The sequence below is a fragment of the Emydura macquarii genome, unplaced genomic scaffold (assembly GCF_026122565.2).
Source record: "Emydura macquarii macquarii isolate MOO-44397 ecotype Brisbane River unplaced genomic scaffold, CSIRO-AGI_Emac_v2 contig_3603, whole genome shotgun sequence".
NCBI classification, from domain to species: Eukaryota; Metazoa; Chordata; order Testudines; family Chelidae; genus Emydura; species Emydura macquarii.
The window spans coordinates 4,554,185-4,578,648 of NW_027133740.1; the positions used below are offsets into that span (position 1 = coordinate 4,554,185).

Here is a 24,464-nt window from a genome sequence, read left to right on the forward strand (position 1 = left end):
CGCACACTTTTGTCACAGAAAAACTGTCATGGCTTCTGGGCGTAAGAGAGACCCTATCTGGGAATATTTTGAAGAAATTCCTTCCCTGGGTAAAAAAGGAAAACGTGTCAAGTGCAAGCAGTGCAAGAAGGAGATGCAGGGTCTAGTTGCAAGAATGAAACATCATAGTGAAAACTGCTTATTGAGAGAAAATGATGTTGATGAAGATGTGGATATGTCTGAAGAACAATGTGGATCAACTGGTTAGTTACTTAAATAATTCACTTTGCAATGTATCATTCTTCAAGACCCTCTCTATGCCTTTTAGTATAAGTATGATTTAACAAGTAAATTCCCAAGCTGTTTGCTATGTTGGATGTTGCTAGAAATTCAGAGTCATCCGTTCATACTTTTAGCAGCAGTGCTGCAACTAAACATATTTCAGACAACAAAGTATCGGTAGCAAGCAAAAGATTTCAATGATCCAATAAAACTATCACTGTGGATGGGTTTGTAGTAAGAACCAGCAAATACCAACAAGACACCATAGATGACAAGATTGCTCGGTTCATTTATGCCACAAATTCTCCTTTTCACATTGTTAGCAATAAACACTTCATTGACATAGTTGAGTCCTTATGACCAGGCTACCATCCACCTGGTAGAGCAGACATTGGTGAACTGTGAAGAAAAATTCAACTGTCACATGTGCAGTTTTGTCACCGACAATGCTGCAAACATGGCAAAGATGAGAAGATACTTAGAAGAAGAAACGGAAGGATGCTCCTTAATAACATATGGCTGCAGTGCCCGTTTAATGCATCTTTTAGCCAAAGACTTAAGTACGTCTTCTCCAGGAATAAAAGAAAATGTTGAAGTCGCAAAATACTTCCGTAACAACCATTTTGCTTCAGCTTCACTGAAGAGAACAGAAGGATCCAAACTAATTCTCCCTCAAGATGTTTGATGGAATTCTGTGATTGATTGTTTTGAACAATTTGTTAAGAACTGGCCTATTCTCATAAAACTTTGTGAAGAAAACCCTGATAAAATAGATAAAAGTATCTCATCCAAAGTATCCAACATTGGATTAAAGAGGAATGTAGAGGATATGCTCAGTATACTGAAGCCTATATCCATAGACTAAACAAACTTCAGAGAAATTGTTGCTGCATTGCTGATGCTGTTGAAATTTGGAAGGCATTTCAGGAGACATTGAAGAATGAAATACCTCACCAGAAAATTAATCTGCAGGCTATAAAGAAGTGAATGGATCAAACACTAACTTCACCCCATTTTCTTGCGAACATTCTCGACCCCAGATATAAAGGTAGATACTGAAGATGGCATTGGCATCTCAAAATCACTCCTTAGTTATGCCAGTTATAATACATTTCAGGGCTGGAGTGGAACCATTTAAACAGTACATGTTTACTGATGATGTTTTGAACAAAGTCATTCCCCTGAATTGGTGGAAATCATTAGCCAGGCACCTTGAAACAGAGTTCCTTCAGTTGCTAAGCCAACTTTTCACAGCAGTAGCTTCCTCTGCAGGCACAGAGAATATTTTCATCGTTTCGTATTATTCACTCTAAGCTAAGAAATCACCTGGGAATTGAAAAAGCAGGAAAACTCATATGTCTGTTTGTTTATGAATAAAAATGACAGTGGAAGTGGGGAAGATGAGAGCTAGTTGTAGAAGTTTTAAGGACAGCATACGTTTAGTGTTGTGATGACTTGTCTGTTAGAGTTAATAAAATTTGAACATTTAAAAAAAAAAAAAAGTTTAAGGACCGCCGTCAGCCGGCAACTCAGGAGACTGCTGCAATTGCAAATGTGAAACATATATGTAAATTTAAGATTTAGTTTAATAAAATATAAGTGCTATTGTGTTTGTGTGTGTGATTTAGTTCTTACCATTCCTAATGCACTGCTGCTGCATCTGCAGCTTGACACAGGTAATGAATCTTATGTACTATTTCCTAAATTAATAAAAATTAAGTTATCTAAAAAATTACACAAAGTACACCCTCCTAGATGTTGTAAAATGCCATATTGAGTTGTAAATTAACATGTTTTAGTGATGAGATTTGCACCATTGTTTAAGAAATATGTGAAGTAGTATCAGTGGGAAACTTGATGTAAATCAGTGATTTTTTTTCTCTTGGTGATTTAAATCGCCTTGATTTAAATCTATCCACCCTGCTTCTAAGCCACTTACATGTGCTTAAAAATTTTATCCTAAAACTTTTGCTTTAACATCCAGTGCTTGCTGTTTAACTGCTTTGGCTCAATCTCCATTTCACACAGAACACTTTAAAATACCAGCCTCACAGTTGTGATGCTGAGAGTCAGGGTAGCTCAATTCTGTTCCTGGTTTAAAACAGGCATAATTTAATGGCAAGCAAGGAGGGTCCCTTCTGGTACATCAGATGGCTCAATGATTGATCATTGAGGTACGGTAGGGGCGATGTATGTTGAAATCAGTCACAAAAGGCTGAAATATCCCTTTTGGGGTGTGTACCAGTAGTGAGGGATCACTGGATTAAACAACCCTCTTAAGGGATTAGTGCAGGGATTTGGATTTGACATATATGGTCCCTTCTATTCCAGCATCTGAGTTTGAGTTTTGCTCAGTGGTTTCTAGTAATCTCTAGACATTTCGAGGTGCTCCTTTGGAAAATCAGTGCTGTAGAAGCATTCTCTTAGTTACATCATCGAGCACTTGTCAGGGTACAGTTTTGCTCAGGTGACTGTGCGGATCAGGGGAGAAAAACCCAAGAATTAATTTTTTTTAAAGTTATTTACTAGTTATTGGATCACTAGTAATTCTTTCATCTGGGTAATTAGTTTCATTTCTCCTTCTCAGATTCCTGTTTCTCAAACTGTATCATAGCGTATTTTCAGTAACAATGACCTGAAGATGAGCTGCATACTTTTATAAGGGCAATTTATCAATTTCTTATACATTGATCAAGACATTAAATAGACTCGGGGGTTTGGAAAATGTCAGAAAATTTCTTAAGGGCTTGATAGATAGTTACCAAATTAGAGATTTCCACTCACTAACCACTAACTATTAATGTTCTGGTTTTAGATGTATTTATTGTCACTTATTCGGTTCCAGCATAGAATCCAGCTCTTGTTCTGTTGAGTGGGATATTTTGGTTTGATCTGTGTGGGCTTATTGTTCTGAGATGATGGAAAGTAATGCAGCATCCTCCCACTGCTCATGGACTCCTCAAACTGAGAGCAAGAAGCACCAAAAGCAGTGATGGATAAGCCTTCTGTCCCTATCTTTCAGAAAAAAAGAATACTCTCACTGTTCCAGATGAAATTACAGCAAAGCATTATAAATTCTTATTTCATTTGCAGATCGCTGTTGTAACAAAGTAGTGCTACATATAAAGTTTATAAGTAGATTCCCACAAGGGAATTTTAAGGGGATAATTGCCCATTGGAAGGTTAGTTCTCTAAAATAAAACTTCTGCATGATAAATTTATCTTTTCAGGGCAATCAAATAAATAACAGGTTAATTTCCAATACCAGTGTTGCATTGTGATAAACTTCTTGAATCAGCGTACCACAAGCATGTCATTTTAAGTGCCAACACACATACAGAATGTGCTGTCATTAAATTAATTCTCCGATACATGGACATTTTATTCTTTTTTGTATGTAATAAAAAAAAATTCATGAGCACAGAAAAGTAATGGATGAATCTTGGTGCCTTAGCAGAGCCTTTCAGTTGGTAATCAGTTTTATTGAGGGAATATGCAGTGTTTAAGAGAGAATCAACAAAACAGAAACAGACAACAAAAAGTATCATAAAATAGAACAGAGAATATTAAATGGATTTTTTATCCTACTACATGTGTTTTGCGAATACAAACCTACTATGACTGAAATTTTCTGTATATATGTTTAACTTGGTGTTTGTATTGCTTACATATTTAAAATAAAATAGGATAGAGGAAACATGTCTCTAATTGACTTTGCACAGTAGTGTTTGAAGTTTCTCTTTTTTTTTGTTTGCTATAACACCTGTTTGGCTCTTTAACCAGAAGATCTTGCAATATTTTGAGAAACAGAATTGTCAGTATATGAGTAAATCAATTCTGATAGTTTCCCCCTTGTCTTTAGGGTTTTCTCATTCAGCATTTACCTTTGGTATAGAGAGCCATATCAGCCAGTCTAATATAAATGGTGCTCTGGTGCCACCAGCTGCTTTGATTTCCATCATCCAGAAAGGTCTGCAGTATGTAGAGGCTGAAGTCAGTATTAATGAGGTAAGGAGGTTTCTTGATGCCTACAAAAGCATTATGTGCTTGCTTACATTAAATTTGAATACTGTTTTTTTCTTAACTCTCTTGTGTCCTATTTATTTACTTTTACTTCAGATTCCTTACTGCTGGTGTTCACCATGTCTCCACTGGTGGAACCAGAATGGAGTGACATAACTGTGTAGGGGTTCTGCCCAGTGCAGCCACACAACACCAGGCATGGTGTGCTGGCTCATTGCTTAAAGGTCCGTTATCTGTAGAGTTTTTTTCCCTAATATAATGTTGTAGTTAATCCAGAAAAGTACGCACACTATAAAATTATAATACAAAAGAACAAGAACTCTTAACTTCTGTTTGAAGGTTTTCGTTCCATGGTGAACTGAGATTAAGGATAGGCAAACGTAAAGGTTTTGGGGTTCAGATTGGAGAATAGCCCAAAAGCTTGGGAACTCATTCAAATTCTTTGATTTACTGCCTTCCCTTTCAACTTGGGGCAGTCTCCCTCTTACCATCACCTGCCTACCAACAGACTCAGAAACTTCCTTATCTTTGAATTTTTGCTCACTTCTCAAGCAGTGGCATGAGGATTTTCAATAAACTGCCTTGTTTGTTAGGCTTTCCAAAGTATATGATGTGTCCTTAATGAAAGTACTTGGGAAGCCCCAGTTTCAATAGAGAGGCTTGAGAGAGGAGAGGCTACAGGTTCTACCAACTATTGTAGCTACAGCCCCTGTAAAGGTGGAGGGGAGAGAGGTAAAGAGCCATATAACTGTAACTGTTAAGGGGTTTACCATTGTAATGAAGGGAGGAGAGGAGCTCACTAAATGGGGAAAACATTTGAATTTGGTTAGGACAGGAATGATGAATGTGCCGGGAGACTCATATTTTGCCTGAATTGGCCTGACTTGACCTCTCGTAGGATCTATTAAACATGATGCTTCCATGATTATTCCATGAGTATGTTTCCAGAAATGGAGAAAGATACATATCTTAAAGGTTGTTCCTGTAAGGTGTCAGAATCTTGCAGTACTGGCCTTTATAACTGTTAATTAAGCTATGGCAGGCAAACAGATTTTGCATCAATTCTGGTCTCCTTCGGGTCTTTGAATTGGTTTAGTGGCAGCTTTCGCAGCTTGAGTGAAGGAAATCCTTTTCCTCAGGAAGGGTCATAAAAACAAAGCAAGTGCTCAGAACAGGAGCAGGAGAATCTCTGTTGATCATCAGGAATCCTTTCAGGTTCTAAAAATAGACCCTTGTAACACCTTAGCTAGAGTACAAGAGACTATTTTTGACTGGGTTTTGCCCATTTCAGGATAAAATTATTTGTTGTTTTTAAATGATGCTAACACTGTTTAAAAAGAAAAAGCAACAAAAACCACTCAAAGATCCAGAGATTGTGTTTATGGAAAATTTCATAGGACTTCATAAGCCATAGCCTAAACTTGCAATGTTTGCAGCTCTTGAAACGTTCAGTTGGATTTTTGCTGCAATCACTCATATTCATAAGCAGCTTACAAAAAGTTGTTTCAAATGTAAGGCACATAACTTCTGGTCCCAGAGCCTCTGCTGGGGGCCTACAATGGCTTGTTTACTCACTGTATATGATGATCACTCCAGTATTTGAGCAAAATTCCAGGCCTACCTGCAGAGAAATAAATGATATGTTCTGGATGTCATTTCTCTCTGCATTTGTGAATGGTTGCCTTTTTATTATAAAATTACAACTTTTAGAATGCATAGTTTTTCCTGGAATTTTTGTTGTTAATGGCAGCTAACATTTTGGTATTGTCTTTTCTGTGTATTTTTTTCCTCTTCCCAAATTAGGATGGTACCTTATTTGACGGTAGGCCAATAGAGTCTCTCTCACTGATAGATGCAGTAATGCCTGATGTGGTACAAACAAGGCAACAGGCCTATAGAGATAAACTTGCGCAACAACAGGCAGCAGCTGCTGCTGCTGCAGCTGCAACTAACCAACAGGGATCTGCAAAAAATGGAGAAAATACTGCCAATGGAGAGGAGAATGGAGCGCACACTATAGCAAGTAAGTTGAGGCAGAAAAAGATTACCTATGTTCACAATTGTGTGGCTATATCCTTGTTATGTAATACTAATACCTAGTTCTTAGATAGCACTTTTCATCAGTAGATACAGCCTCTTGATGTATCTCTAGATTAACCCTCAGACGGTAAGTGCATCCATGAGATAAAGGTGCTTGTATCTAACCCCTAGACTTGTGAAAAATAAGTTTATATGTGATATTTTAATAGTCAGTTTCTCTCTAGAGTTTGTGGGGATGCAAACTTCTAAACTCTGGATCATAAATACTAATTTCCAGCCTGGCTCTTTTGTGCCACTGGGGATTATTGCTGTAACTTGCCATCTAAGAATTCCCTCAGGATAGGGGAGCTCTCAGCTGGAATAAAGCTATCAGAGCTGACTCCACTGAGAACTGCTCCTTCCCAACCTCACCCCAGCACGGCAGGAGGGATGAGGATAGGCAGGGGGCAGGGCATAACTCCGCTCCACCAATCCTCAGTTATTTTAAGTTAGAGTAGTGCCTACGTTGCTCTAACTCACACTGGTGCTAGCACAGGGTCAGACTGGCCTACTCAATCAGGGACCCCATAACCAGTTTTCTGGTGGCCACATCAAGGTCTCAAATGCAAAGGAGAAGAATCCAGCCTTGTATGGAAATTTAATATATATATAACTTAGACACACCTATTTTGGTATCTATCTTCTTGCAACAATTCACTGGTTTCTTGATTCTTTATTCAAAATTATTTGATGCAGTTTCTTGCAGATTTTGTTTACTCAGTGGTTTAGTATTTGAACTGTGCTGTTTGGTCGTGTAAATCATAGTTTTGGATAAGTTTATTCTTATAATCAGGTTCATACTGTGAAAGCTCACAGAAAAAACATTTAAAGTTTGCTTATTGCAAGCATTAATGGAAAGGCTCGATTGCATGAATGTTTTAGTGAAAAAGAATGTAAGAGGGCATAAGAGCAGCCAAAGAAAATTCATTTAAAATTTTGACCTAATTGTGCATTATTTGCCCAGCTTTACAGTAGTATTGTATTAGTTTCTTTAATTTATTATCTATAATAAATGAATCTGGAAAAACAAACAGCCTCCATGCGTTAGTTTATACATTTTAAAACTCCATAGTAATATTTGCTTGTTAAAAGTGAGTTGTAACCTCAAGCTTTAGAACTATTATATTAAGCTAGTGTAAAAATATGATATATCAGCAACCCCTACTGGCTAGAACACCAAATCATATTGACATTGATTCTGTTCAGTCAATACAGTTTATGTGGTGCTCTAACAGCTTATTCTCTTCTTTCACACACAGGCACTAACACACGCATCGCTAAAACACCTTTACTATTAAATTAAACAATGTCTGTACAATGATTTTGTTTAAACAGTGACTTCCATGGATAAATGTGGAACAGTTTAATGTTCACCACTCTTCATATTTGGCTTTCTCCAAGGAAACTCTTGGAGTGAAATAATTTTTTTTTAAATAGGAAAGGATTGGTGGTAGTTGGCAATAAAAATGTGTTTTAATGATGAATTACCCTGTATATTTTACAGAACAATGAGGATTCAGTATACCTCCACATGGACAAGTAATATGTAGCCATAATTTGACATTAGTTGTCGATATATAAGATAAACATCTTGGTTATCAGTGTACTATATATTAAGAAAACGAAATGTCTGCCTGTTAATTAAGACCATTTTCAGAAGTGAAGGGACTGAAATGTTGTTTTTACACTCGTTTATAGCCATTAATTTAAAGATAAAATGCAGAAGTTTGATATTTCATGTACAGTAGAGGCATTTGATTTCAAATTCATAAGATGGTGATCAAACACTTATTCATCCATTTAAGACAAGGCCAAACAAACAGGGACAGTATGCTTTTTTAAATACAAATTTTCCGGATTCCGGCAAAGATTTTTTAGAAGTAACTAGTAACTTTGGCTTCACAGTGTGATACACTTTAAAGAGGCTTGAGGGGGGGTCTTTTGGTGCTTTTTGTAATTCATGGTCCCTTTAAGGTTTCTCCAGTTGGACACCTGTAAAATCAAGGCACCTGAAATCACTTACTTTTGAAAACTTTAGCCTGTACAGTCTGTGAATTTACCCCCTTCAGAATAAACCTACCAGTTCATATTCAGCATATAGCAGATGAAACCTATCATACACATATCACAAGCTATAAAAATCCAGTCTCTCTTTTGTTGTTTTCTATAATTCAGATAATCATACGGATATGATGGAAGTGGATGGAGATGTTGAAATCCCTCCTAACAAAGCAGTGGTGCTGCGTGGTCATGAATCTGAAGTCTTCATTTGCGCCTGGAACCCCGTTAGTGACCTTCTGGCCTCAGGGTATGTTTTCACTAAAGGAAACAAAAACAGCATTTCTTAATGCACCTGGGTGTTCATATACTTTGTGAACACAGTACACTATGTCCCTTAGACAGCATCTCTTCGGCCACTATCTTGGAGTTGCTGACATTAGAACCTTTTTTCCCCTAGGGACAATTTTCCTTTAAAGGTATGAAGGCTTGGCAATCAGCTGCCAGAAGATTTTCGGTTCACTCTGGTGAACTTTAAGTAGTATGTATATCCTAATTATCAAGAGAGTTATTAAAAAATTTGGTCCACTAGCAAACTGGAAATCCATTATAGAGACAATCCTGCTTGCATTTAAATCAATAGCAATTGTATCCTTGATTTCAATGGGAGCAGAAATGGGACCTAAATTCCATATTCTGTGCCCTGTGTCTGGCATGGTGACTTTGTATCATTGTGATGAAGCATCACATGCCGATTCCATGCTGTGAGATGAGAAAAACTCCATTATCCTGGAAGCAAGAATATATATAAACAAATATAAATCTTACCTATACAGTCACCTCCTCCATAAGCAAACATTGCCTTCCATCTACCTGATGTCTTCTTTCAGAGGAATGAAGTAGCCTCTTAATGGCATTCATGCACCTGCCAACATTTGGAACAAAAAACCTAGAGTCCAATTAACATAAATCTGTGTGAAATTTTACATAAATGTGTGTGGATTTGCATAAATATAAGTATGAATACAGACATGTACCCTATTTATCCCCCTCCCACCCATTCAGTTCTGTACGTCCCAACTCTCACTCATTTTACACCCATTCTCTCTACACCCAGTCTCACTCCATGCAGTCCCCAGACACAATTCACTCCCCATTCCACACACACCCCACTCATTCCATGCCTCCAATCAGATTGGTCCTGCCCTCTGCCAAGATCAGACTAATCCTTTGACTACCCTGTTAGCCCGCAGGTCACCAGCCCTGACTTACCTTATCCAGCCTGTGCATCTTTCTTTCAACCTGGACCATCTCTTGGCCAAAGCCACATCCACCGAGGGCCTGGTTCCACAGTCTAACTCCCTGGCCTGAGTGGAGGCAGAAGGAGCCAGGCAGGAGTGGGGAACTGCAAAGAGGAGCAGTTGTTTCCAGATAGCCCTCAGATCAAAAGTCTGAGCACTTCAATATCATTCCCAGCCCTTTGTACGTAGCTGGGGATACGGGAGGGAGCAGTGCTAGCTCCCTGGGGGAACAAGGTGTCCCATCAACTGTACAACTCTGACTAGCTGGCTTTGCCCAAGGTGTGTGGAGAGGGGGAAAGGAAGCCTATCAGATTTTCCTCCTTCTAGTACCACAGTGTGGCATTCACCCCTTCATTGTTCCTGAGGGGAACTGAATTGCAGCTTCCAGTGGCTGCCTCCCTGCTTGTATCAGAAAATGCAGAGTGGCAGGTTTTAGATTTCCAATGGCAGTGAAAGCATTAGCCTTGGGTTGCAGGGGTGAGAAATACAGCAATGAGTCTTTTTATGCCCCGGCCACTCAGGACAAACATCAGGCACCTGAGAAAGAGACTAAAAGCTGGAGACTCTCTAGTGGAGCTTAGGACTGTTGCAAGTATGCCCTCGCACTCTGAGACCCTGAAGAAGGCAGTTAATCTTGCTGTGACTCATCTGTAAGGCGGAATAGTAATAGTTTGCCCACCTCACATGAACATTGTGAAGATTAAATCATTTAATGTTCAGAACATTCTATATAGTACATGTAAATCTATTACTCTGTAGTATATAGACCATTAGCGGTTGCTCTTAGATATACTATGTGGAACTGACTTTTTTTTTTTCACTGATGTGTTTTTGACTGATTTATGGAAAATGTATTAACATATAGCTTCTTAAAATAAAGTTTCTAAAGAGGATACCACCCTATATGTCCATGCTTCTTGAGGAGGACACTTTCCTTTCTGTTGTTGTTCTGAATTAATTTGATGTTATGTTGATTGCATAGATCTGGAGATTCAACAGCACGGATATGGAACCTCAGTGAAAACAGCACCAGTGGGTCCACACAGCTGGTACTCCGACATTGTATACGAGAAGGAGGGCAAGATGTACCAAGCAACAAAGATGTGACATCCCTAGATTGGAATGTAAGTGGAAATTACAAGTGCCCGAAATACTCTGAGGAAAAAATATAATTTTACATAGTCAGATTCTAAGGGTCCATCTGCACTGGAGCTGGAGGTGTGATTTCCAACTTGGGTAGATGAATGCATGCTAGCTTTGCTCAAGTTAACGGTGGCATCGTAACTGCAGTGAGACAAGCTAACCACCCATACCTAGGGTCTGAGGGTTTGTCTATACATACAGCACGTCGGCACAGCTGTGCTGCTTTAGCGGTTAGTGAAGTCGCTACCTATGCAGATGGGTGAGCTTCTCCTGTCAACATAGGTACTCCACCTCCCCAAGAGACTGTAGGTATGTCAATGGGAAAAGCCCTCCCCTTTAAAATAGAGCTGTCTTCACCAGGATTTCAATTGGTATAATTGTGTTGATCTGGGGGTTGGATTTTCCCCATAAGCCTTTAGTGTAGACCACACTTCACATTGGCAGCTAGCTCACCCATGCCATCACAGCTACACTGCTACTACACTAGCTTGATCAAACCTAGCACGCGTACATCATTGCGAGCTGAAAATTATACCTCCGGCTGCAGCACACACATACCCTAAATAACAGGGGCTGTGTATTTTCTGTTATTGCTGAAGTGCTTCTACTTTAGTGTCACATTAGAATTATGGATTTTTTTTCTTATATGCACTTCTTTTTAATATGCTGCAGGTTCCGCACTCAATAGCATGACTCTTCTGCAAAACATTTTCTATTTGAAGTTTGCTTTGTGCCCCTTAACTTTGAATTGTGTAATAAATGAAATAACTTTTTTGCTGGCAGAGTGAAGGAACACTTCTAGCAACCGGGTCATACGATGGATTTGCAAGGATATGGACTAAAGACGGTAATTGAAATGTTTTACATTTCCATTATATTTTCCTGCATAGTGCCTCACAACATTTTTTTTTTTTTTTTGGAGTTTTTTTTTTCCATTTCTTGAATGTAATAATTTCAATGTAAATTTTCAGGTAATCTTGCCAGCACCTTAGGGCAGCATAAAGGACCTATATTTGCATTAAAATGGAACAAGAAAGGAAACTTCATTTTAAGTGCAGGTGTGGACAAGGTGAGATAATCTTTGGCTAATTAAAATTATTTATTTCATGGTTAAATTATACCATAATAAACAGTAAAAGAAAAATTTGGTAAGCACTTAGAAGAGAATAAAGTCTTTGGAAGTATGGATTTATAAAGAACCAATCATTCTGGATAAACTTGATCATGTAATGTAGAGCTGGACAATTGGTTGATGATTTGAATGCATTAGAAAAAATGGGCCTGGTTCTCTTAGTTACATTAATGTAAGTCAAAAGTAAGTCCTCTGAAGTCAGTGGCATTACACCAGTGTAAAACCAATTTATCTAGAATTTGTAAAGGACTTGATACAGTACTTCAGAAACTCTTATTTTGAAAAATAGATTCAAATTGGTTTGGACATGGCTCCTATCAAAGAGAATGGGCTGAAAGGTCATAGGTAAAGAGTGAGAAATAACAATGTGGGGAGAAATGGCCAGTGCAGGGCAGCAGGGATCATTGCAAAACCAGGTTTTAGTTTACGTCTTTAAGAAAAATAAAAGAAGAGGTAAACAATACAGTAATTAAATTCATAGCTGTTGCTGAATTGAGAGGTTTTGCAGTCTGTTATTAGGACAGGAGATAATGAAGAGTAGAAGCTGAGCTGAACTGAGAGGGATTGTTTAGGATTTTCTGGGTTTATAACTCAGTGTGAGGGTATGAAATTGTGCAAAGGTAAATGCAGGTTTTATTGTCAGGGAAAATTAGATCAGAGTCTGTTAGATTGTGAACTATCTCCCAAAAGAAGAGGTAGAACCCTTATTGCTTCAGTCATTTAAAACTAAACTGGAGAGAGTAACCGAGAATATAGTGTAAGAAAATATTCTGCATTGTCTGGGAGATGGAATACGCATGACCCTCCTTCTTTTTCTGAACTAACTTCTGTTTAAAAAAAAAAAAAAAAAACCAGGTCTGTTCATGCTTCAGTTGAATGCAGTGGCAAAATTCCCACTGACTTCTGTCACAGTAGAATCAGGCCCATAAGATCTAATATAATTATTTTAAAAATATATTTGTTTTGCCGTGATAGTTGACGTACAAATACTTCATATGAGTAAATCAGAAAGATGCCAGAGTACTGTCAAACTGTTCAAAGAAGAGTTCAGAAGAGGGTAACAGAAATAATTAAGGATCTGAAGAGTTGGATTTATGAGAATAGGTTTAAGAGTTATAAATACCTATAGCTCTTCTAAGCATCAGTAAGAGGGAGGACATAATGGCCTACAAATATTTGAAGTTAAAGGAAGGAATTAGGATAAGACAAAAGGGTATAATTATGAGTAATGTGATGAAATTAAAAAGGAAAAAATTAAGTTGCTGTCAGGAATTGCTTGCTTCCTGGCTATTAAAATATGTTTGGGTAGTCTTTGGAAGGAAGTCGTGGAAGACACATTGCTTGGGATGTGTAAAACTAGAATTGATAAAACACTAGAAAATGTATACTTAGTGACCAGTCCTGGCCAGCAGGAAGATGGGAGTAGATGACCTAATAGAAGTTAATGATGGAAAAGACCTATGATTTATAGTAATTTTACAAGTTTGTTTATTGTTTAACTCAGACCACAATTATTTGGGATGCCCATACTGGAGAAGCCAAGCAGCAGTTTCCTTTTCATTCTGGTAAGTACTTCTCTGCAGGTGACAGCTCAGATTGCTCAAAAACGGAACAAAATTTTTTAAAACGTTAATGTTCTGGGCTTTTAAAAATCTAATATAGCTATTTATAGCTTTTTAATTTTAATCTGACAGCACACAAACTGTCCAAGTAATATACCTTTGAAAAACTAATTTTGTGTGTCTGCCACCATTATTGATAACCTGTCTTTCAGTCTGTTGAGTTGTATTTGGGAAAAATTATAATAGATATGTATGATTGTAAACTAGCATGTTCTCCTTGCTAGCTGAAACATTTAATGAAAACTATATCTGTGTGGGCTTTTTTTTAAAAAAAGAACTTAACCAAAATGATTATTTATGATTATCCGAAATTAAAACAGATTTCTTTAAAAATCAAAAGAGACAACTCCATTTAATTATTTCTTTTACTCCTGTTGGCTTGGGGGATGGTGCAGAAGAGACAGTGTGTGTCATTTGGCATCCCTTCAGAACTCCCTCATATTTCCACCTTTTTTACTCCCCTAACTTCATGGACTTAATGGCATGGCAACAATCAAACGGGTCACTACTGAATAATATAAAGCATGCACAGCTTTTTGGGGAGAGCTGGAAGTGCTATTTGGAACAAGCAGCTAGCTCCTGCCAGCTGGGGTGCAAAGACCCTGATTACATCTCAAATTTGGATCCGTTCATAGTGGCTTATTGTGCTATTAGACATCAATGTTTGCCTTGCCTTCTGTTTCATTTCAGATGTCTTCCCTGTTTTGATTCTTTCCTATTAAACTTAGTTTCATGTGTCTACATTAAATTGCATTTGCTGGCTACATTTCCCACTGCTCTGAAATGTTTAAAATCCTTTGTTAATTCTTTCAACTTGATTCAATCACTCCCTGTTGGCATTTGTTCCATTTTACAAGCTGATGCACTGAAGATTCACAAATCAAACCCTTCCAAAGTATATATATCAGTATTTAAATATTTCTCCTTATTTTTCTAGCACCAGCACTAGATGTTGACTGGCAGAGTAACAACACATTTGCCTCTTGCAGCACAGATATGTGTATTCATGTGTGTAAATTAGGACAAGATAGACCCATCAAAACCTTCCAAGGTCACACAGTAAGTAGTAACTTGATTCCTATATACTGAATGAAGTTTTAAAATCTCTTTATTATTTAATTTCCTGGAAAATGTATGTTTGCTGTTTGATAGTATCTGTATATTTATTAATAGTGTTAATCAGAGATCACGGTTGTACTGTGCTTCGCACTGTACGGATATGTAACATTCAGTCAGTCCTTGGCAAGAGACAATAGGTAGATACCACAAACAGATGGGGCAGGATGTACAAGGTAACAATAAGACATTTATGATTAGTGTAATAAGCAGCAGTCACAGCACATCAGCTGCCTTACCACTGTCAAGTGATTGTTAGGCACCACAACATAGAGGTACTTCAGAGAGATTTGAAGGAGAGTAATGTGGTGGCTTTGACGTGCTCCAATGCAGAAGGCATGATGTGGGAGAAGGCACGAAGGTGCTTTTCAAAAATTGACTATTGGGCAATAAAGGCTGGTATCGCAGGTGGAGTGGAGATGGGAGTTGATAGTATTTTAAAATGTAACTATACAAGTACTCATTAACTGTCTAACTTTATTTTTGTAAGCTGTCATTTATCATGGAAATGAAGACTTCAATCTTACTCTCACTATTCAATTTTAGAATGAAGTAAATGCAATCAAATGGGATCCAACTGGTAATCTTCTGGCATCCTGTTCTGATGATATGACTTTAAAGGTAACTGCAATTTTGAACAATGGTACATTTTCATAGTTATTGTACAATGCAACCTCTTTGTGTGTGTTTTGTAGAGCGCTATCACGTGCACCACTACCTTTGCTAATTGGTAATTCAGTAATTTTAATGTCATTATTTTATTCTTTACCACTTACCCTTTTTTAAATATGTGACAGACATTCCTAGAAAATGTCTATTCATTAAAGACAGACTTCCATTCAGAGGGCCAAGCCCTGTGAATTTATGCATTGACTTCATGGGAATTTGAGCATGATTTACTATACTCACAAACTCTAAGATCAGAAGGGCCCAATATGATCATCTAGTCTGATCTCCTGCACATCGCAGGCCACAGAACTTCACCCACCTATTCCTGTAATAGACCCCTGGCCTAAGACTGAGTTATTGAAGTTCTGAAATAATTATTTAAAGACTTTAAGGTACAGAGAATCCACTAGCAAGTGACCCGTGCCCCATGCTACAGAGGAAGGTGAAAAACCCCCAGAGCCTTTGCCAATCTGCCCTGGGGGAAAATTCCTTTCTGACCCCAAAGATGGCAATCAGTTAAACCGTGTGCATGTGGGCAAGACTCATCAGCCAGACACCCAAGAAAGAATTCTCTGTAATATCCCTTCACAGGCCGTTGGCATATCTACCACCGGTAGTCAAAGATCAGTCAATTGCCAAACTAGGCTGTCCCATCATACCATCATACCACCCCCTCCATAACTTTATTAAGCTCAGTTTTGAAGCCAGCTAGGTTTTTTGCCTCCACTGCTCCTCCTGTAGCTGTTTACATGGTTGGGCCCATTAGTAATTGTGACAACTCACACTTGTAGTTATAGAGAGATTGCTCAGTCATGCTCAAAGAGAAAAGTCTACAATCAGTGTAGTGTACAGTTTATGTGGGACCAACTGCAACTAGCTCCTTTGCTAGCTTTATTTCATAGCTGTCTAAATATTATTAGTAGCATTATCATAGTGCCTAGGAGCTCTGGGTGTACTAGGTGCTGCACAAACACGGAATAGAAAGGCAGTCCCTGTCCTAAGGAGTTTACAATTTAAGCATTAGGCAAGAGATAACATCTGGAAACAGACCGACTCATGGGGAAGTACAAGGAAACAATTGGACAGTATTGATCATCATGATAGGCAGTTGTCTCAGCACATCAGTAGCCTATTCGTTAACTGTTTTTTCTATGGGCATCATGGAAGAGGATAGTTTTAAGGAGGTATTTGAAGGAGGATAATGAATTAGTTTTGCGGATATTTACAAGGAGCTCCTCCCATGCACAAGGGCCAGCATGCAGCAAAGCGTAAAGGGGGGTGATTGAAAATTATCAAGTGAGCGGTAGAGTCTGTCCTTATGCAACCTTTCTCTCCTACTCTATTCGATGGTCTACTTCCCATGCAAGTACCAGCAAGTGGATCTAAAGTGACTTTCTCAGCATGGCCATGTTTACCATTTTGCTTGCTGCCCAGTTTTCCTAAAAGATTGTCTGCAGTCCTCTGGCCTTGCTGACTTAACAGGACTTCTTGTTATGCACACAAAATCATTCACAGCCATGACACTATACAACTCAACTTCAGACTCAGTCTAATACATTTTGATCATTATGACTGTGATATAACTGGGATATTTTGGATGTACTCTTACTCCACATTGATGCTTTTTCTTTTCCGAAGACTTTGTATAACAGAAATATGCAAATAGCTACTGCATATGTTTCAAACCAGAAAAAAGCTGTTGTTTATATTTGTATTTATTTATTAAAAGGACGTAGTGTACTCTGCAGCTCATTCTCGATGTAGAGCCTCTCACCTGTAGGTTTCTAGCTCACATCTAAACCAGGTTGGCAGCAATCTCTTCATTACCATTTCACAAGCTGACCAGTGGTCTTCCAGTGTAGTTACTATTGGATAGATATCTCCATCATTAAACCCACCATTGCAGTTAGCACACTTATTTGTCTTTCTTGGCAGAGAGTCCAAGCAGTGAATGGGAAAGAAGATTGAACTACTCATGTTTAGAGGTGGTGTTTCCAGATTAGGTTTGAGGCACATAGTTGTGGTGGTGACGGGAGTCTGAGACTGATGATGCCAATGTGTTTTCAAACATGTGGATAAAATGAAGACTTTAGTCTTTAGGGTTCTTCCTGCAGAACCTTTTACTGGTGCTGAATGTTTTTTACAATGAGGGAAAGGGATCTAGATTTTATTTTCTGATCCAGCTATTTTAAATCAGAAAAATAATAATTTATAACAATAAATCTTTCCTCTCTCCCCTCCCAGTGCCCGCTGTCTTTATAGGAACTCTGATTCAGGAGAGCATCTTAACTTTAAGCACTTGTTTAAGTGCTGGCCATAACAGAGATGGATTTAAGAGCTTGTTTAAATGCTTTCCCAAGTCAGGGCTAAAACAAAGAAAGCTAAAATGATACCAAATCAGATACAATTAAAGGGAAAAAATTGCACTTGGACAAATAACTTGAATATCAAGTTTCACATCTATGCAAAGCTTTATAAACACTTCTTAATCCATTTTTGTTAAGAAAACACAGATCCTTGAGGAAATACTATGTTGTTGTTGTTTTATTATTTGTATTATGGTAGCATGTCGGAGCCCCACTCATGGACTGGGATCCTATTGTGCTGTACAAACACAGAACAAACAAGGTGATCCCTGCCCAGTCTAAGTAAAGCCTTATTAGCCTTCCAAGTCGAACACCTTAACAGTTTTGTATTATACATATATTGTTCTGCTTGAAGAAGTATATTTTCTGCATCCTAACGTAGTAGCAGGTAGTTTATTTAAAAATAAGCTCAGTGATAACTGTTACAGTTCACGCAACCCTGACACAAACACATCTGTATGCTCTCCAAATCTTAGCACCTGACCACTGACTTCAGTGGGCTTTGGATCTGGCTCGCAATGAGCGTGCATACATTTGTTTAGATAGGACATATTTCATGTCACGCCTTCCTTTATTTTTTAACCCCATGCTGTACTGATAATTTAAAAAAACAGATGCCTGACTCCACTGAAAAAACGCCAGAAATGGTGTGTGATTTGGGTGGCCTAAAAAGTTATCACGTGGGCGTTGTTAGCTGTAAGCAAGGAACAGGGTGGGAGAATCAGTATCTTCTAGTATAGTGCTTAGTACCCTTAAATATAATCTGTGTTCTCCTGCCATTTTTACCCTAGATCTGGAGTATGAAACAAGATAATTGTGTCCATGATTTACAAGCACACAACAAAGAAATTTATACTATCAAATGGAGTCCTACAGGACCAGGAACAAACAATCCAAATGCCAATCTTATGTTAGCAAGGTAATATTTAATCCTTTTTTCATACCAGTTAAGAAGCTGATAATTTTTTTACTTTTACTTTTTTTCCTTTTTCAGTCTTCTGTAAATGTGTGTTTGCAATATATCTTAACAGCATAAGAAGGATCATTAAATGGACCTCTACTTTAAGAGATACTCTGGCATTAAAGAAGAGATTTTAATAGCATCATCAAAGGAAATAAAATAAAATAAAAAATTCAATAAAATTGAAATGTAATCCATCTGTTTTTCCTTTGGCAGTGCATCCTTTGATTCTACTGTTAGGTTATGGGATGTAGATAGAGGAATTTGCATCCACACTTTGACGAAACATCAAGAACCTGTGTACAGTGTAGCTTTCAGCCCTGATGGCAGGTACCTGGCCAGTGGTTCTTTTGACAAATGTGTTCACATCTGGAATACACAGGTACACATGCTATTTTTATATAAACCAGTATGTTTGACTTATTCAGTGCATCTCATGTTGTTCTAAAGCTATTTCTGTTGCTGGAGCTTTGTGTATTCAATATAAACCAATATTAAATATAGTATGTGAAAATAGCTTTCTTCAGTGCAAATGGGTCTTTTTGTGAATTTTTTACAAGGTAAAACTTAGAACTTAAAATACGACTTTTCTGTCTAGACCACAAATTAATTCTCGCAGATATGTTTATTCAGTGTCACAACTTCCACATAAGGATTCAACACACACACATACACTGGGGTCTGAAAAATATAAATATCTTATTTGTTCAGACATGATTATAGCTATTATCCAAAGCAGCTACAGTCAGTGATATATGATGTTGTTTCATCTGTTGGATCCAGTTTCAGAAAAGAATAACTGTGTATCCCGAAATTCTGAAATGTAATTGCTATTTTCCAAGGAGACCCCTCTAGTAGGATTGTTAATACTTTGATATAGGATCACAAGATTTGTGTCACTGAGCTAGTTTTTGGTTACAATCACTCCCACAAAGATGCTGAATTTAATTACATTGTGGTCACTTAGTGGGACTTCCATAGTAACTACTTGAACCATTCTTATGTGTTGTGTAGGAATAAGTTGAAAGTAGCTTCTCTGGTGAACTCTACAACCACCTATTCCAAGAAGCTGTATAAGGAGTTAAGAAATATCTCTAAATTATGTCTCAATGTGAAATTTGGCCAGTTTATATGCAGGTAGCTGATGTTCCCTGATATTAATGTTTTCTAAAACTTCGTTGCCCCTTTGATTTTTCTCAATATGGTGCACTCAATAGGAATTTCTTGATCAGGAGACCAATAAAGTATCCATACAAGTATACAGTATTTGAATTCTTAAGACTTGGGAATCACATCCATACATATTCTACTGAATTATCTTCTCCACTCAGAAATTTTATCAGTAGACTCTATTGTGACTGATTCTCATTTACACTAAGGCCCCTTTACACTACTACATAGTGAGTAGTTCACATATATTATTATATCCTGCCAATCTCCAGTTCATCTGTAATGTCTGTCGTATACTTTTATGGGGTATAGAAATACCATACAATACTTTTTACCATTGACATCTCTAGCACATGGTAAAGCTACTCAGAAAATGAGTTCACTACATGTTCACTGTTTCACTACAAACTCAAAATAAAAGTTTTGTGAGCTTTTAATTCATACTTGAATTTCATTTCCTCTTGAAGTTTTTCCCCTGTGGAGAACTTCACTCTTTAAAAGTAACCGGAAAGTTCTACATACAAAATTCCACATACTCATGTGCAGTTTATTATACTAATTGCATGTCTTTTTTTCCCTTTGTAGACAGGTGCTTTAGTTCACAGTTATCGCGGAACAGGAGGGATTTTTGAGGTTTGCTGGAATGCAGCAGGAGACAAAGTTGGAGCAAGTGCTTCAGATGGTTCAGTAAGTATAGTAGAACAATCTGCAGCGTTTCTTACACACATGCATTTTATTTTTATTTTATTTTTTAAGACAGTGGGATAAGCTGGAGGGCTGTTGAGTAAAAGGAGAGAAATTTTGCTTTTTCTGATGAAGAATGAGTACAAATAGCCAGCTATCTAAAATTTGACCTATAAAATGTGGCATAAAGCTGCACTTGTTTTCCACTCAAACCGACATCAGAAATTAGAGCAAAGTTGGGAGTTGTCTCTCTGGTTGCAGGGATGTTGTGAAGTGTAATCCATTTCTATTTGTCAGGTCCTCTAAAATTGTCAGAGGAAAGGTGCAAGTGTGAAGTGTTGTTATTTTGAGCCCGTAGATGCTAGAAAACAACATGTACTATAGAAATAAGTACTTAATAATTGGTCTGTTCATTACAGTGTGGAAACTAGTTGTCACTTGCAACCTATATCATTTCAAAAGAATGTTCAGTGTAGTGTGGCTTTTTTTTTTTAATGTATGACATGAATGAAGTATCATTTGAGTAGCTATTGAGAATTGAACAAAGACCACAACAGGACAAGGTACAAATTTCTGAGCACTCATACAAGTCCCTGAACTTTTGGAGAACCTTTATATAAGTAACATTTTGCTTACATTGTTTAGAGTGCCTAGGAGATGGGCTCCTAAGTTCTAATAAAACATGAATCTGCCCTTTTCGCCCAGTCGCAGTGTGACAGTGTGGCTTCCAGCTCTTCTGCTGTCCTCTGCAACAACACTGCATTAAAAATATTAATGTGCGACTCTGCACAGCAGTCATGTGAATAGTCATTTCTTAATGCCATGGATTAAAAAGGAAGGGAAAAAAATCAAGCCCAACATGCAGCAGAAATAAGTGTGTTAGATAAGAACTATTATGGGTATGTACTCTGAGAGTCAGTAGCTTGAAGGAGTGCTATAAGTAAGTCAGTAAGTGACAGAATCTACCCTGGTACCTTCACAGTCCAGAGACTCAGATGATCTGACAGCCCACATGCCAAGCAGTTGTGGAACGGCAGGATTATTTTTCTGGTATCAAGAAGTATTCCTTCAAGCAATGAAGTCAAGTGACTCCCAGTTAAATCTTTCTGGATGATAGAAAATGATATCTTCAGACCCTTTAAGTGGACATTTGATACAGTAAATAAATAGAAAACAACTTTTGGGAAGGCCAGAATAGATTGGTTTGCTGTAGTTCAGAACAGAACGTGTACAAAAAGAAATGAAACCATGTTGCAGAGACTTCATCGCAATCAAAGAAAGATTTTCATACAGTCTGCATCATGTAAAAATTGGTAGCCAACATTTTGGAATCCCTAGGAAGGTGTAGAAAGCCCTAAATTATCTACTGGGAAAGCGTAGAGATTCATCATCTACTTATCCTAAAGGGGAGACAATTTGAATATATGCAGACAAAAGGTACAGATATCTACCCATTAAGTTCATTTGTCAGGTGACACGAGTTGTAACTGCACATTTAAAAAAAAAAAGTTATTTCTGCTGTCTAGTGAGGTTTATTAGTGAAATTATATCTTTAAATCCACCCACAGTTTCCCTGCTAATTCAGAGCTAGTTGTACCATAAACTGGGTAATAACTAAACAAGTGGAAGGCCCCTTTGAACCAGCCGATAAATGCAAATATTGTTTACATGTGATTTTTTTTTTCCTGATAGAGTAGCCTCAATTTGTAGACATGAAGGAACTCCAGGCTCTAGCAATTGATCCATCTTCTGATAAGATTATAATAGAAAACTGTGTACTATCAGATGCTTTTCTTAGCTGGTCCAATCTGTTCTAATATTTTCTCCCTCCCACAATGTAGATTTAATGAGATTTTTACGGTACTTCACAAATTGGCTCCAGATAGATTCCTTGGCTTTTAGCTACCACATATTAGGCAAAACAATTTACAGTATCCTTTTTTGTTTGTTTCTCATAACAAAAAAGAAACAGAGGAGGTTCCAATTATGTCTTGTTTTGAATGACTGGGATATCATGTTAATCCCTTGGGGTTTTTTTATCTGGAGAAGCAAAATCCATATAACACTCCTCATTAACCATTGTGTCTTTACATGCTAATGAATTGCCTATGTGCAAAAGAGATACAGTAGTTCAATATTATTGTCATTTATGGGCAGCTTTTGCTTTTGCATAGGAATGACCTGAGACTAGTTGTTTTTGTCACAATATTCTGGTGAATCCCATGGTGGTGGTATTATATGTATTAGCAAATATACATCGGGCCTTATTTTGCCGGGCATAGTACAAATATAAAAGAAAAAAGATCAACCTTTCTACGAAGAGTTTGCAATTTAAAGAAGGACAAGACACAACAATTGCGTGTAGACCACCACAGGAGTTTGGGATTGCGGAATAAAAGACAAGATGGCAGTACTAGGAGCACTTGGTTACGTATTATTATCACAGTACGCAGCAAAAAAATGTGCCATGTTTTAATCAGTTAGCCACCAGTAGAAATACAAAGGGAATAACAATGTAAAGGGTAACTTTTCAATAGCACCTAAATTACATCTTAAAAAATGGCTTAGGTACTTAGAAGTCTCAGTAAAAGTCAGTGGGACTTTGGCTGCTAAATCACTTACGTGTTTTTGTAAATTTTACCCAGAATGTTTTGGCTTTGTCTATTGTTGTATTCATAGTTTATAGATGATGCACAATGTTCTTCATGTGGGTTTTTTTCCTACCGGTAATAGATTTGTGGTTAATTTGCATAACCTGGTACCTTAGACTACGTATAGTACCTTAGATTTCATGTAGAATTACATATAGATATAGTACTTTAGATTACATATAGAATTGTATAGCTGTAAAAATGCTGTACAGTGTGCATTTCTGTCTGTTTCTTTTTCTTACAGGTTTGTGTATTAGACCTACGGAAATAGCGCTACTAGTGGGAAGCCATGGACCGACTATGAATGTGTACATAGCCAAAATGACTGTCCCTAACCCATGTACTGCTATAGTCCCAATTGAACCATGGCCAGTCCAGTACAGCCAAACCTAAAAGAAATATATACATATACTGTATATAAAATAAAATAAAGATTACACCCTGAAGAGGATGACAGAGTTTTGTCACAGCTTGTGAATCCTGTTCACCAAGTGCTGGAATCTGCTGTGCCCCCAAATAACTTTTAGAAGTTTCGCATATGAAAAACAGAAGAGAGAGAAATATACCATACAAGAGCAGACTATACCATGTACCAAATTTGGAAGATACTAATGACAGCCTTTATTTTCCCCCTTTTTAACTCAGAGTCACAATGGTTTATGGGTTTGTTGGTTTTTCCCCCTCTCCTTCTCAGCAGTTGAGCAGTTTGTGTGTACAGAGAAAATGGACTTACATAAACCTGCAGCGGTATTTTGTTCTTAGCTCCTAAACATTGGTTTTTGTTTCATTTTGGTTAAGTTTACGGATGCATGAAGTAAGGGAGTGAATCAGTTCCTTGTTTATATTTTTTCACCTTTTAAACAGAGTTTCTTTTTAAAAAATATATATATATTAATGCATTATTTCAAGAGGTAGAGTGAACTTGATGATATTTGGTACATTCTGTGGCTCCAAGAGCACAATTTTGAGGGGGGAGGAGGGAGGGCAGAAGAGGGATGACTGGGGGAGAGAAAAAGAAACTCACCTCTGAGACATGAAGTTTCATGTCCTGTTAATCTATAAAGTACATCAGCAATGGGTATAATGCTGTGGTTTTTTCTAATGGCAGGGCTGAAATGCAGTAGTTTCTTATTTGGGACATAATTCTGCCAAACTTAAGAATAGAAAGGCACAAAAAAAGGAAGAAAATACAGGGATGCAAATAAATAAAAATATGCATCTTCTGTTGCTTTGAGACCATAGCTGAATTATGGTTAAATTGTGCACTATTGTGAAAAGGCGCAAAATG

At 37.6% G+C, this 24,464-nt stretch overlaps 1 protein-coding gene across 6 annotated transcripts in view; it reads left to right on the plus strand.

Moving 5' to 3' along the window:
* The window catches only part of TBL1XR1 (TBL1X/Y related 1), a 161,098-nt gene extending 136,982 nt beyond the window's left edge, over positions 1-24,116 (plus strand). For all 6 annotated transcript variants that reach the window (XM_067536521.1, XM_067536524.1, XM_067536522.1 and 3 more), the window contains 13 exons: positions 4,124-4,269; positions 6,088-6,307; positions 8,539-8,671; positions 10,645-10,786; positions 11,589-11,652; positions 11,777-11,874; positions 13,442-13,502; positions 14,497-14,618; positions 15,222-15,296; positions 18,502-18,629; positions 18,888-19,053; positions 20,427-20,528; positions 23,421-24,116. In XM_067536521.1, the coding sequence (XP_067392622.1) occupies positions 4,124-4,269; positions 6,088-6,307; positions 8,539-8,671; positions 10,645-10,786; positions 11,589-11,652; positions 11,777-11,874; positions 13,442-13,502; positions 14,497-14,618; positions 15,222-15,296; positions 18,502-18,629; positions 18,888-19,053; positions 20,427-20,528; positions 23,421-23,447 (1,484 nt within the window). In that variant the 3' untranslated portion in view covers positions 23,448-24,116. The remainder of the gene's footprint in view (positions 1-4,123; positions 4,270-6,087; positions 6,308-8,538; positions 8,672-10,644; positions 10,787-11,588; positions 11,653-11,776; positions 11,875-13,441; positions 13,503-14,496; positions 14,619-15,221; positions 15,297-18,501; positions 18,630-18,887; positions 19,054-20,426; positions 20,529-23,420) is intronic.
* Positions 24,117-24,464: the final 348 nt, after the last annotated feature.